This window comes from Scaptodrosophila lebanonensis, unplaced genomic scaffold, assembly GCF_003285725.1.
Source record: "Scaptodrosophila lebanonensis strain 11010-0011.00,11010-0021.00 unplaced genomic scaffold, SlebRS2 tig00000043-arrow-pilon, whole genome shotgun sequence".
In the NCBI taxonomy this organism is placed as follows: Eukaryota; Metazoa; Arthropoda; class Insecta; order Diptera; family Drosophilidae; genus Scaptodrosophila; species Scaptodrosophila lebanonensis.
The window spans coordinates 14,214,055-14,229,072 of NW_022060545.1; the positions used below are offsets into that span (position 1 = coordinate 14,214,055).

General features: G+C 38.3%; 2 protein-coding genes across 3 annotated transcripts; one reads left to right on the plus strand and one right to left on the minus strand.

Annotated features, from left to right (window-relative positions):
* Positions 1-11,828: 11,828 nt before the first annotated feature.
* On the plus strand, positions 11,829-13,744 carry LOC115622749 (TAR DNA-binding protein 43-like). 2 transcript variants are annotated; one of them, XM_030516802.1, is made up of 5 exons: positions 11,829-12,056; positions 12,119-12,541; positions 12,605-12,915; positions 12,972-13,170; positions 13,226-13,744. In XM_030516802.1, exons 2-5 carry the CDS (start codon positions 12,133-12,135, stop codon positions 13,321-13,323), a joined length of 1,017 nt encoding a protein of 338 aa, XP_030372662.1. In that variant the 5' UTR covers positions 11,829-12,056; positions 12,119-12,132; the 3' UTR covers positions 13,324-13,744. The 2 variants fall into 2 exon arrangements, with proteins under 2 accessions (XP_030372662.1, XP_030372660.1); XM_030516800.1 differs by having other exon boundaries at positions 11,829-12,052.
* Positions 13,745-13,776: 32 nt separating this feature from the next.
* On the minus strand, positions 13,777-14,994 carry LOC115622748 (uncharacterized oxidoreductase YjmC). The gene has a single exon (XM_030516799.1). The coding sequence runs from the start codon at positions 14,975-14,977 to the stop codon at positions 13,793-13,795; it is 1,185 nt and encodes a 394-aa protein (XP_030372659.1). The 5' UTR covers positions 14,978-14,994; the 3' UTR covers positions 13,777-13,792.
* Between the last annotated feature and the right edge of the window lie 24 nt (positions 14,995-15,018).

Sequence of the window (15,018 nt, forward strand, 5' to 3'; positions counted from 1 at the left end):
TTGGCTATCTAGTTTAATACGAACGTTTATTAATTAGGAACACACTTTTTTATTTATTTTTGTCAGGATTAATATTTAAAGTGAACGGATTGATATGTCTTTAACAATTCACCTTGCAAAAATCTTCCCCATATACTAATACTTTATCATAATATTTATAAAAAATAAAATTAAAATCAAACAACCCTTCCCAACTTGATATCCATATTAAAAGTCATTTATGGCCATAGTTACTTAGTTGCTCGAATGAAATTTTGCAATTTGTTTGGGCCAAAGGTATCGCTTGTAGCCCACAGTACCTCAGAATATAAACACACACGAGAGAAATAGAAGGCAGTCGAGCAAGTCCAACTACATTCTCGTATAACTATACGGCACGACTATATCACGGCCCATGTCTGGCAGAGCAAACGACGCGTCGTGTAAAAATGCATCACGTATACCGCCGATTGGCGGTTGGCAATGTGATTAGACCCCAAGCGCCAAATGCCGTTTGAAACTTTGCGCCGAGGACCAGAGGGAGAAAGGCTTTATAAGAAACCCACACACAAAAGCCGTCACACACACGCGCACACAAAGAGGCGGCAACAAGAAAATCATGTCCAAGCTAAGCACGCCATATGCAGCTAAAGTCGGAGTCACAGGCCCAGTCGTAGTCGCAGCCTCAGCCTCAGCCTCAGTCACAGCCGTTCGGCATCTAAACTAGGCAATAAAAATTTGTCGCCAAGCCAATAAATGTAGGCGGCGCGAGCCAGAACGACCACAAACAGCAGGTCGGGTGCGGAGAGTTGGAGAGAGGGACAGAGTTTTGCAGCCACCCGAAAATAAACCAACAAGCTTTTTCATTGCTACATTGAAACTACTGCGAAACTTCGTGCAAAACATTGCCTCGGTAGCACAGGTTGTTGGCCGCCCTAAACAGATTTGAAGTAATAAAAATTGAAATTAAAAGTTGACCGCCTCCGTCCAGGGAGGGGGCCCCCGTCGACTTCATCATCTAGCGGGCAACCGCAGTTGGGCGTTGGTTGGTTTTCGGTTGTCCTCCCACGAAATAGGTCGTAAAAATTATGAACGCTGACAATGCTGGCTGAGTGGATGGTCAGGAGCTCGCCGGCTGGGCCGGCACAAAAGTTCAAGTAGCGTAACAATGGCGCTTAGCGTTTTAGCCAAAATGCTCGTTGTCAGCCACGTTGAGCTTTGCATAAAGCCGCACCATTACACTGAAGAAAATTGTTCCGGTCATTAAAATCTTCTATTTTCAGCTACCTCCGGCAGAATCACTGATCACCAGGGCTACTAGCAGTAGTGTAGGGGCATAGCTTGCCGGACTGACTTAATTGGGGGAAGGTCCCAACGGGTCAGTGAATCTCCACCTTTAGCTTTAAAGTATTATTTATAAATAAATAAATTAGGTGGAAATACAGTATCGAATACTGGACTGGTAAATTATAGAACCATTTTTGCGAGCAAAAGTATTTTAGACTTATATAGGTTATTTAGAATTCGGTTATCTTTTTGCCTTTTGCTTGCAATCCAATGTCTAAATGGATACTGGTCTAAGTTTTGGCTTTCATTTTTTTATTTATTTTACAGACATACTTGTAGTTCTTTTTTTCGAAACCGTACTTTAAAATATAGGCATTTAGCTTACATGCATCAATTAATAATAATCATCTAACTAGTTCATTCTTTTTGAAGAAAATTCGAAGAGATGGCAGAGATGCGCTTAAACGACGGATTGTGAATATATTTAAAGGTATTCATATTGAAATTAATATTTGCATGGAAATTTAAAGAAATGGTAATAGTTATTAATAGCTGTAGAAAATGGATATTAAGTAACTTTGTTAAAGTAGAGCTTACAGGATACCTACCTTCCTACTTGTATGTCTGAAAACTCTTACTTTTCATGTGCTTTTGCTAATTGTATTGTTAAGGTATAGAGCCCCAATACTTGTATTTGTCAAACTGATGAGAAACCAATTATTTATGCAAATAGTTTTCGGGTCTGCTCGAATTTAAGTATTTGTGCTATGAACAACATCTGTCTGCTGGAGCAGAGAATGTTCCTTAAATATATTTGTATTGGACTGAACTTAAACTGTGAAATTAGAGATGACTGTAAAATTACTTATAATTATTTTGCTAACTCTCAAATCCGTAACAAACACAGTGTAGTTGTAATTGCAACTTTATTTTACCTTATATCTATTTAAAAAAAATAGTATAAAAGTTACTAAACTGAAGACTTGACAACGATGAGCAAAGAAGCATGTTGATAATTTGAGGTTCTACAAGTAGCTAAAGCAAAGGGCATCAGTATATGATTATAAAGATTGAACTCAGGCTCTTCATATAAAAAATGAATTTTCCCAAAACATATATTCCACAATTGAAGCTGTTTTGGTTGCATATGAAACTAGTATTTCGGTTGAGTGTAACATCTGCCTGCTTACCGTCTTCGTTTGACATTTGTTTGTACATAGTATCCATACCGGCTGGCTGCTCAATAAGGTCAATGGGCAGGCGCTGGTTTTCGTTTTCATTAAACTGAAGTGCAAATCAAACAAATTGCAACTAAATTTAATTGTTTTGCGGCCGCAGTCAGGCAAAATGAATTGCCTAAACAGTTATACTCCCTTGGCAACCACCCTCCCCCTCCCAACCAGCCCCCATGGAGCCCACTTAGCTATTTTACATGGCGTTTACTTGGCCCAAGTGTCAACTCAGTGTGTCTAATCAAAATTGCTGTGCACACACATGCAACATATTTCACACATCGTAGCCAACAGAGCGGCGAGAGTCGCACATAAGAATAATGTGCGACACGTTCGAGCATAAACCGAATTAAGTATACGCCGCGTTTGCCAACCAGGCAGCAATGGCTAAAACGGACTCATAGCCGCAGAAGCCAGCCACACACACACTAATACACACACACACATATAACCACTCGCATAAAAATGCGTTGTAGCAAGTCTAAAGTGGCAGGCAAACACACTTACACGACCCCCACCTCAAACCCCACACCTCACACCTCGCCCACGGACCATGCACCATGTGCTAAATATAAAATAAAATAAAAAAAAGAAGTGGCGAAAACTTTGTGCACAAGTGGTGGAAAGGCCAACAACCAACGTCTAAGTGAATTTTCCGTAGTCAAATTTTCTGTGGCTTTCATTGCCTTAGGTCAGGCATTGATGTGAGTGTGTTTCTGTGGATGGGGGTGTGGGTGTGTGAGTGCGTGCGAGCTGAATGAAATTTACATTAATTTGCGTATCGCCCGCCCATTCAAACAGTTTACTCTCACACACAATAAAACCAAATTATTACAAATTTTTAATAAATCACCAAATTTTTGTGGCGAAAATGTGAGCATCCAAGCAGCCCGACAGACCGGCGCGTTCACTTGCCCAGCCGTTGACTGCTCCTGTGGCCTTACTATCGCGCGCCAATGAGTTCAGTGTGTCAATGAGTTCGGCTCTGGCCGAAGCTCAACAACAGAGCGACGTGCTGAGTAAAGGGCGCGCTTGAGCAGTGATTTGAGTGCACTTCGATTATCTCAAGAGTAACTGAGTGTGACTTGTGGGGTGGTAAGCAGGCGATGAGTGAGCCTTGAGTGCAGAATTTGAGCAAAACTCAAAGTGACAGCAGCGCCTGTTTTACGTCCAACGGCCGTCGCTAGAAACTCAAAACGGTTCGCAACTCCACTAACCACCCCCCCAGCGTTGAAGGTGCTTTTCACCACTAAGCGAGTGCATAACGCTAAATGCCTCAAAAATATTTGTTTAGCTGGCAAGGATTTTAAACTTAAGGGAATTTACATACATTAGGGGTGTTTCGTAAGGGCGCCGGTGTGTGTGTGTGTGTGGGGGTGTGTGTGTGAAGGATTCCTGCAAGCGATTCAAATCCTTTTACTTCCGCTTTAAGAAAATGAAGCGCAACAACACAACGCCTCAGAGGTTGCCGGCGCACAAAGACGCAAAATACAGATGCTGCTGATAAAAAATATTCACACTGCCACCTTATGAAGCTAAAACATGACCCCCGTCCCAGCTCCCCTCCCCCCCCCCCCATCCATCATTCCCCATTGGCTCAGTACCACAGAGGCCCCTTGAAGTGCGTCGTGCGTACGACATAAAATATTATTACATATTGTAAGAAGCCATAAGGCGGAAAAAAAGAAAAAGGGTTGACATTTTAGTCCGTGGCACAAAGCAGCGCGTCGAGCCACTTTTAAGGCAATCAGCGCCAACGTCAGCGCCGCTGCAGACAATGTGCAAACAGCCACAGCAACACAACAACAACAATAAAAACTGTCCTAACCACAGCAACAACGGCGCTCGCCCCCCAAATGATGAGATGAAGTGAGGGTGTTGGTGTCGGGGGGAAGATGTTGACAGCCACACTATCTACCAGGTCCACAGCGAAAGCCAAAACTGGTAACCGGAAGGAAGCAACGCCGACAAAAGTGGAAAGTGAATGGAGCATGGCAATGTCAACACATGAAAATTGCAAGGACAACATGCGACGACGAAAAAAAGGAAGAGGAAAATTGGAAAAAGTACATGCATAAAACAACGAACCAGTTAGCTAGTGAGCCGGGTCAGAGGGCATGGAGACGGAAGCAATAAATTGGTTGGAGAGAAAAGATAGTCGCAGACGCGACTCTAGTCGCTGCGGTTCAAATAATTTGTGAGGAAGCGAGAGACGATGTTGCATTTTACACATCCTGAACAACTGAATACATACATACTTGTATGTATGTATGTATGCTGGAATAAACATACATACATATGTGCATAAATATTAAATAAATATTTATTATATTTGTTTATTGATTCACAGCAATAAATCAATTCTTGAACAGTTATATGTACTTTTTATGTATACATATTCATATTTATATTCGAATTGACATCTCTAGGACTAAACAACACATAATAAACTAATTATCATTTAGGTCATGTCTTTACAGTTTTGCTTCGATTATTCGATTGTTATACATATTATTTATTTATTATACAACCATGTCCAGATGGAGTCGAGAGTAATTTATTTGAGTCAAAATAGCTATTAAAATATGTGAAGAGATATTTTTGTAATCTAGTTTACGTCTCTAGGATGATCGCATTAAAACGTGTAGCAGCGGCTTTGGCTAAGTTATAAAATGGACAGTGTCCTTCAGCAGCTCAGCCAAATATCTAGGTTCTGCACCATGGCTGCCGCATCTACCTAACTCTTTTTGTTCGGTCCGTCGCCTAAAATTTAAATGATGCTTCTCCCAAATAATTAACCTATTCTTATAAGGTTCCTATGGTGCTATAAATAATTAACTTCTATTGCCATGGTCGGGCGAATGCAGATGAGGATGCAAATAACAGCTATGCTCCTCGCTAGATATTGCCAATTCCAATTAGGTAGCTTTTAAGCAGCATTATTTTTGAAGTTTGGATTTTTATTTTATAACTAGCCTGTCTTCCCCGTCTTTGATGGGCTCAGTATTTTTGCTTACAATTATAACTTCATTTACAATACGCTATTTTTTTTCTTCCGACACTCTCTAAAGTTTCTAAGCGCGCTGCCAATAGCAAATTACTTTGGTTCGTTCCAAAAGCAAGGGCTGATTCTTCACCTTTAGCTTTAAATTATAGTTTATCTTTTATTATTTAAGTATTTTAATTTGTTTTATTTTATGTTTTATTGCAATTTTTTCATCTCTACTTATTATTTGTTAGGTCTAATAACATATCTGACTACTCGGTTCTGTGAATCGGGACATAGCTGGCCGTTCGGCAAATAAAATTCACCACCGTGTCGGATTCGTTGTTTGTTATTATTGTCATTTTTATAGGCTTCTATATTTCTTTAGTTTTATTTAGTTTAAGTTCTCTATCGTATTGATTTCTTTTTTCTCTTTTCTTTCTTAAATAAATAACTAATTAAAATACATACTGTGACCATGCACGTGCTATGCATATACTTGTACATACATACATGCATATGTATGTATATTGTACGAATGTATGTACATTTTTGAATATTAAAATTATGATTCGAAATTAAATTGTGAACTTTCTGATAAATTAAAAAAAAAATATGTTTTGCGCCCTCCTCTGCGATTCTCAAATCAAGTAACTAAGCGCTGGCAAATCGAGAATTAAATTGTGCAATTTCTGAAAAATTAAATAATAATATTGTGGAATTAAATTGTGAAATTTCTGATAAATTAAAAAAAAATATTTTTGACGCCCTCCTCTGCGATTCTCAAACCAAGTACCTAAGCACTGGCCAATCAATTAAATTGTGAAACTTCTGCAAAATTAAATAATAATATTGTGGCATTAAATTGTGAGATTTCTGATCAATTTAATCAAAATATTTTTGGCACCCTCGTCTGCGATTGTCAAACCAAGTACCTAAGCCCTGGGAAATCAATAATTAAATTGTGAAATTGCTGAAAATTTAAATAATAACATATATATATATATAAAATATCCACATTTGCCACAAACACAACTGTATATGCACCCTTCATACAAATAACGTTACCTTTCCCATCGCAACTTAGTAAAAGAAAAACGATTCGCAACGCAGCTATCAGAACATCTTTGGGCGCCTTTCGTACAACGCCCATAAACAACATGCTTTTTGAAGCCAATATTTCTTCTTTAGAAGAACGACGCGACCTCCTTACAGGAAAATTATTTAAGACTTTCTTATAGTCCCACAACAGCCCGCTTAAATTAATTATTAAAAAGCCAAAAAAGATTAAAGCATACTCCAGAGTTATTGACAGAGCCCTGAATATCTGCAATGCCCTTGAACTACCCCCATCACCAATAAAAACATTAAAATCAAAATTCATCATCAAGTTAAAGATTCAATAGACCTATCTCTCACAGCATTCAATAAAAATTCGACACCCCCAGTAATATTTCAACAACACTTTATTGCCCTTAAAGCTTCATACGCTAATTATAATTTCACATACACAGACGGTTCTAAAACCAAAGATGTTACAGGTTATGCAATCTCATCAGAAACAGAATTAATCCACTATGGGATTCTACCCTATTACTCCTCCGTATTTTCAGCCGAAATCATAGCAATCCAAAAAGCAATCGCAATCTGTTTATTAAAACCCGGGAAACATGCAATATGTTCAGACTCACTTTCTTCCCTTACTGCCATAGCCAACTTCGACAACCACCATTACTATCCTACCACAATCAGATCAATATTACAACACAACTTCCCTAAAATAAAACTTATTTGGGTAGCAGATTCTTTTGCAAAACTGGCCACAGCGCTTCCTCTTATTTACACCCCCAACTACAATTTCGCCGACATAACCCTAGCTCTAAAAAATTATTTTACTCTAAAGCAAGCGTCTCGATTGAACCAAACATCCTATTGGTATCAGCAAAGCAACGGCGATAATTTATCTCTCCTTGACCTGTACAATAACAATACGCAAAACCTCCTATCAAGAACAGAACAAATAAAACTTAATAGAATTCGCCTTGGACATACCGCATTAACACACACACATTTCATGGACCAAACTCTATCTAAACACTGCCCTTTCTGCAATAACGCGCTAATAAACGTTGCACATATCCTCACTCACACCACACTCCTACCATATAGATTATCTATTTTCCCAAACATTAATCCCATCACCTCAATTGCAAACCCATCAATACATAACTCCAAACTCATATTTAAATATTTAAAAGCCACAAACATTTACCACAAAATCTAAACCCAATCCCCATACATGCAAGTATCTATTCCTACTTTTTTTTTTAACATTGTAAAATGTACATACAAAGTTAGCTGAAGGCCCTAGTAGCCATTGCCAACATAATTCTCTTACTTTTAAGATTTTAATCTTAAGCTAGCATTATATAAATAAATACTCTTACCTTTTTATTATTTTCAAAACACATTCAAATTTCCCACTGAACAATTAACACACGCGTCAAAGGCAACACTTTGCCGCAAACTAAGCAAGTTTCGTCACAGGAGTAAAAGCAATCAAAAAAATTAACGAGACTTGCTGAATATTTGTATAATTTGACGAGCGAACAAAGTAGCGGGACTTGCCTAATATTTGTTTTTGTTCCTTGACGAAAGAACAAAGCGCACGAGCATCAAATCGTTTTTTTAACCACTGTTGTACTGTCTTTCGTTTGGCCAACGAAAGGTGAGGCAACAGTTTTTCGCAATTCTGTCCTACCGGTATGGCGCCGCCTTCCTAAAGGGACTGGTGGTGACACTGGTTGGCCAAAACGGACAGTCGCCACAAGCCGAACTGAAGGGTACATTAAATGTAAATATTTTTCTCGTGCAAGCGCTATCTACCTACATACATATGTATGTGTATATGCGTAAATCAACAATATTATGTGTTTTCAATTCAAAATATGAATGTTTTGAGTGTTAAAAGCGTGTTTCTGCATTAGTAAATTGCAAAAGTACATTCAGTACAGTACAGTGGTGGACAACACATCGATGTAACATCGAAAATCCTTAGCTTTTTAAATAATATGACAAATCAAAATAAAGTTCCCAATGTTTAAACGTCAATAAAAGCTTTTTGAAAATTCGTTAAGTATAAGTTTGATGAAAAGAAAAATCTAAGTTCTTCCCCTTAAAACATCGATGTTTCTCCTGCTTGAATTCACAGAATAAACTTAATGCTAAATGAGGCTTAGAATTCTGCAGAATACATTTGTCGCGCTTCTAGCTGAGGTAACTAGTGCTGTGCGAAACATCGATGTAAAATCGATACATCGATGTTTTGCAATTTTTTCCAAACATCGATGTTTTATTTCCGATTTTCGATGTTTTTTACTACTTGAAAAAAAATCGCGGGAAAAGCTAGGTAAGTAAAAGCTAAAATTTGCATTTTTTTAATAAATCCCCTAATATAATACAGAACAAATTACTAATATTATAGATGGATATTGGTGTTGGCAGTGCTTGGAAATGGAGAAGTTTTTAAAAGAATCTAATAGCAAAGGTAATTTTTATCTTGCAGCTGCAGTCTTATTTGTGTATGTGTATTTTCATTATTTGTACATATATTAATATGTTGTTCTATGTAATGCAAACTCAACTGAAATGGATAAGGAACTTGAGGAAGGTGGTCCTAATAAACGGGCAAAATATGGAAAGTCAACTGTGTGGAATTTCTTCTTTAAGTCTAAGGATGGCAAGTCTGCTAAATGCCTTAAATGTGGTAAAGTGTATCAAACATGTGGCAATACCACCAATTGAAGAACTACCAACGACCTCAAGCTCTATTTTGTCGTTTATAGACAAAAAATACGAAGCATTTTATTTACAGATCTCAAAATATACTTCTGTACATTTCATGTACAGAGTATAATGATAAGTCCCTTAAGGCATGTATATGCAAGTACCTCTGCGTTCCTGCAACGTCCACTGAAAGTGAGCGCATGTTCAGCAAAGCTGGACTTATAGTTAGCGAAAAAAGGAGTTCGCTTAAATCAAAGAATGTAGACATGCTCATTTACATTAACAAAAATGAGTGGATCTCAAATAATTAGTCATGAATTATATTTTTTATGTTATGCTTTTCATTTTGTTATACTTGTATTCTTTCAATTTATGAAAATATTGTTTTGTTGTTTTATCTGAAATTAGTCATTAACTATAATTTTTTATGTTATACTTTCTCTTGTTTTTAGTTTATTATTTGAAGTTATAAAAATATCGTTTGTTTTAAACCCTTTTGTACCTTTATAAATAAGACAAATCAAAACGAAGTGCCCTATGTTGTATATTAATTTTTGTTTGAAAATTTGTTAGTGGAATTTCGATGCATCGATACATCGATGTTCTTCCCCCAAAAAAATCGAAACATCGATGTTGGTAAACATCGATGTTTCCCCAGCTCTAGAGGTAACCGTTTAGCACTAAAACGGTAAAAGCCCGCTAAAAAGCCAGCATCTGCAAAAAAGCTAGATATGGGCATGTGTCGACTTTTTCCCCCGTCACAACACGATCAAAGGATAATTTTTTAAAACATTGATGTTTAATGCGATGCATCGGTTTTTCTTAAAGAGACATCGATGGACATCGATGTTGATGTACATCGATGTCTCGTTATAAAAAATCGATGCATGGTCGATGCATCGCAAAAAAACATCGATGCATCGATGTTTTAAAAAATTAATTTTCCATAGCTATTATTAGGGAGCTAATCAGCAGAGAAGCTTGAAATAAAAAGTGTTTATATATCAAAAGAGACTGTCATAGCATTTTACTTAATGTTGTTAATCACAATAGTTCTCGTAATATTGACTTTTGATGAACTTGTATGGCTTACTTAAAAAAACTTATTATAACAGTTTTTAAAACAACGACGCGTTGCAGCTATACCTCTTAGGCATATTAAGTGTGACATTACATACGAAAAAAAGAAGATCAAATACTTAACAATCTAAAATTTATATTATAAAATACACATTTTAACGAAAACATCAAATAATTTATGATACATACATACATACAAACATAAAAATAAATGTGACCGTCAAACAAAACATGAATAATGTTCGATATTTGGACAAACATCGATGGATCGACGATGCATCGTTAGCAAAAAAACATCGGAAAACATCGATGTATAGTGGTAAAAACATCGTCGATGCTCGATACATCGATGTTTTTTTACATCCCTACTTACATCCCTAGTCCCAGCATCCCTACATCTACAGCTTCCAATCGAAATATGTATGTATCAATAATCGAATCGGTCGTATACTATATAAACACGATTAAAACAGCTGCTGTTAAACAGCAGCCGGCGCATCATTTGTTGAGCTGTCTTCAGTTCAGGTCGTTTTTTTTGTTTTTTTGAATTTTTTTTCAAATTTGTTTTACATCTAATATTTAAATTTTCAGTTGATTATATGGAATATACAGAAATTTGATGTTATCTGCGCTCCAATATTTTATATTTTTCATTATTTTTATTTACGTTCGGGTTCACATATCATTGCTAATTAACGAAACTATAGTGAATAGAAAGTGATTATTGTAGGTAATTAACTAATAATCGAAAATACAACAATGTAAGCAACAAGCTTAAGAAACACATTGTATCGATACTTGTAAGAAATACTATAAAAATCAAAGATGGATCAGTTGTGTGATAATGATCATAGTGCAAAGAACGCAAACGAATAACAATCAATCAATATAACAAAATATACATTTTTAGAATCACATTACAAAAATAAAATACAAATATATGTAACTTCTGCGGTAGACCAAAAAAATATGAAAAATGTTCGATGTTTGGACAAACATGGATGGATCGACGATGCATCGCAATCAAGGCGAGAAAGGAATGCTAGCGTTGAGCGGGATCAACTTTTTAATACAGTTCACATACTTAACGAATATCTAATACTCATATGGTTGTCCCATGAATGCCATTGTCAGAACTGGACTACATTAAAATGGGATTATTCGGGAAAGATCTGCTTTCAAATACCAAAAGAATCATCAAAATCGGTTCACCTAGTCCAAACATAGCAAACTTAACTAAACATTTTTTTACAGACGAATTGATAACCTCCTTTATTTTGAAGTCTGCTAAAAAGAAACACATGCAACATATTTACTGAATCTCTGTTCACCTAACGCCCATTTCAAGTATATATCGTGTTTCGATATATCTTACCCTTTTCGATTTTATTACTGCAGGGTTGTATTTTCACGTATTTCCTATGTTTATTTTTCAACCATGCTGTAGTTGAAATACAAGAGCGGACTCTTAGCGCCAAAAAAACGCCGACTTTCTAATCAAATTAGGAATGGAGAGGAAATAGGTGTACCGCTTACAAACCCAAGAAAGCCATGGTGTATTTGTCAACTTCAGACTCATTTGAAATCTAATTGCATTAAATCGAGGAAATCTGCGCTGTGTCGAAAATCGTAGGTTGAAGAGAGAACTTGTGACATTTTTGAAATTATTGAACAGCTGTTAAGAGTGATTCTGGTTCTGCTTGTGAGTGAGTTGTAATGGCATAGCTACTTCAAAAAGGTTGATTGATTTCATTTCTTGTGTTTGAAGAATCGTAAAGCAATATGGATCCAGTTGAGGTAGACAAGAAGGATAATGTGGGAATGAAGTTTGCAGAGGACGAAAATGGCAAAAGTATGGATGTTGACATCGTGAACTTGGCCGCGGAAAGCAGCGATGAATCGGTCGAAATAGGGCATATTGATCGTCGCAAAATAATAACAATAGCCAATGAGGACTTCGTTCAAGTGGCCGAGCAAGAGGGTGATAATCCAATCGAGTTGCCGGCTGAAGAAGACGGTACACTGTTATTATCGACACTCCAGGCACAATTTTCTGGCAGCTGCGGTCTTCAGTACCGGAATATGGATACGAAGGCTGTGCGTGGTATTCGATCGAACCAGGATAGACTGTTTCCGCCAAACGGGGCGTCCTCCTGGGGAGAAAATGTATATTTCTGTGTATTTCCCAAAGGTATTGCCCATTCGGATAGTGATTTTATGCCCAGTATAATTATCATTCTCATGTCTTCTGTAGAAATTAAGCGGAAAAGAGACGACGATCTGGTATCCACGGCAGTGAAAGCAAAACGCATCGAAAGTGGACGCTGCATTGACTTGATTGTTTTGGGACTGTCTTGGGAAACCACTGAGAATCGCCTGAGGAAATATTTTCAGAAATATGGTGAAGTGACTATGGCTAATATAAAGACGGATTATAGGTCCGGACATTCAAGGGGATTCGGGTTTATTCGATTTGCCTCGTATGAAACTCAAAAGCTAGTTCTTTCCACTTCTCGACACCTCATTGATGGGCGCTGGTGTGAAATAAAAGTTCCAAATGCAAAGGTATATATAAAATCGGCAATTCAACGATAATTAATGATAACATTCCAATATTTTAGGGAAACAACACTTCCAATAAGGTGTTTGTTGGTCGCTGTACCGAGAATATAAGTTCCAATGATCTTCGTGAATACTTCTCCAAATTCGGAGAAGTCAGTGATATCTATATTCCTCAGCCATTCAGAGCCTTTAGCTTTGTCACCTTTTTCGATGCCGATGTCGCCCAGTCTCTTTGCGGGGAAGACCACATAATAAAAGGTAAAGTAGGCAACATATCCAAGTGAAACGAATTCATCTGACTCTCTTCTAATAGGTGTTTCGGTAAATGTTTCTAATGCCATCCCTAAACATGATCAATACAATCAATACAGAGGCTCCCGAAGCCCAGTTGAGCAATCCTTCAACTATTAAATAGCTGATGGGTCTATCCGTAAATCTAAAAATGATCTGCTATAGAGTACAAATATTTCAACACACCAGCACACTCGAGAGTAAACAAGAAGTTGAAGTTAATTTTAAGTTTATCTGATAGATATGTATTCACAAACGAACAAAGCGACGCATAATTATGTATGTAGTACATACATATAGCACATCAATATTGTGAATTACAATTCGACTTCCAATATAATGCTCACAATCAGCATTAAACCTAGTTTTAAATTTTGAAATAACGCGCTCTATGCCATTTGAACCACGCGCCACCTATTAACATTTTCAAACGGACCGAAATTTCCCAACTGAGCGCTGTTGTCCTCAATAAACTGAACCCACTATTATCCTGCAAGGAAAAATACGAGAAATAGATGGCGCTTTTGTTACCCCCACCCCCTCACAGACTTCGTATAAGAACAGAATGAAAACTGTTATACGTATTGGTTTACTCCGAATAATGCTTCGTCTTTTCGGGGTAGTTGAATGCTACCTGAATGGGTTTTACACACAATAAGTCCGCTATAACCTGATACTTCATAAGCAGGGCGTTCGGATATGGCAGCGCACGCAGATCTCGAACATATTGCATATGCTGCTTCTCTATGTCGCCGGGTATCTTTACTGGATCCAGTTCGTCGATTGGACAGCTGTACTTAATGGTTTGGTTGAAGTCCTCCAAACGCTCCTCGAAGTCTGGCAAAAAGAACTGCGGATCAATGGCAATATAAATTTGACCCAAATTCGAATTGGTGCTCTTGCTGTCGGACCACGAAGATGGTATGTGTGTGGAGTACCCGGCGCCAGACATGACTCCACACAACAGGTCGATCATGGCGGCCATACAATAGCCCTTGTGTTCGCCAGCTGGAAACAAGCGCTGGGCACAAATGGCCACGTCAGCCACGGACGTGGGTAGTCCCCTCTTGTCAGCCGCCCAACTATCAGGTATACCCTCCCCCAGCAGATAGGCCCACTCAATAGCTCCAATGTCCTTGACGCTCATGGCAATATCCAGAAGAAAATGCGTATGCAGACCTTTGGCTCCGAATGCAATGCAATTGGCGCCCAAGCTGGACGTTTGCACGCCTGGGGACATTAGTTGGGGCGGCCCGTTAGACAGAACTAACCCGATATAGCCATGGGCCATAGCCCGTGACACATACCAAGCAGCCATGCCAAAGTGATGGGACTGCTTGGCGACCACCAAGCCAATGCCCGCGTTACGCGCCTTCTCCACGGCCAAATCAATGCAAAAGTTTCCAACGGTGACGCCTAAGGCACTGTTTCCATTGACATGTGCAAACGAGGCCGTCTCCTTGATCACTGAAGGCTCGGCTTCGATGTTTACGTTGCGTTTGTGGATGTCGTTCAGATACATCTCGAGACGATTGAGGCCGGAACCATTTACACCGCGATAATCTGCGGCCAACAGAAAGTCGGCTATGCTGCGCGACTTTTTTTGAGACACACCGACACGGCAAACGCATTCTTGTATGAATCGGCGCACCTCCTCGACAAAGACCAGAGTGGTTTGCGGCGCTTCGACAGGAAACTTGCGCGAGAACCAGGTGAAGATGTTACGTATATTCTGGACATTCGATAAAGGAAACCTTCTGCCCAGTGTAAACATGCCAGGTGTTGCTATAGATTCCCAGTGTGTTCAATAAGAAG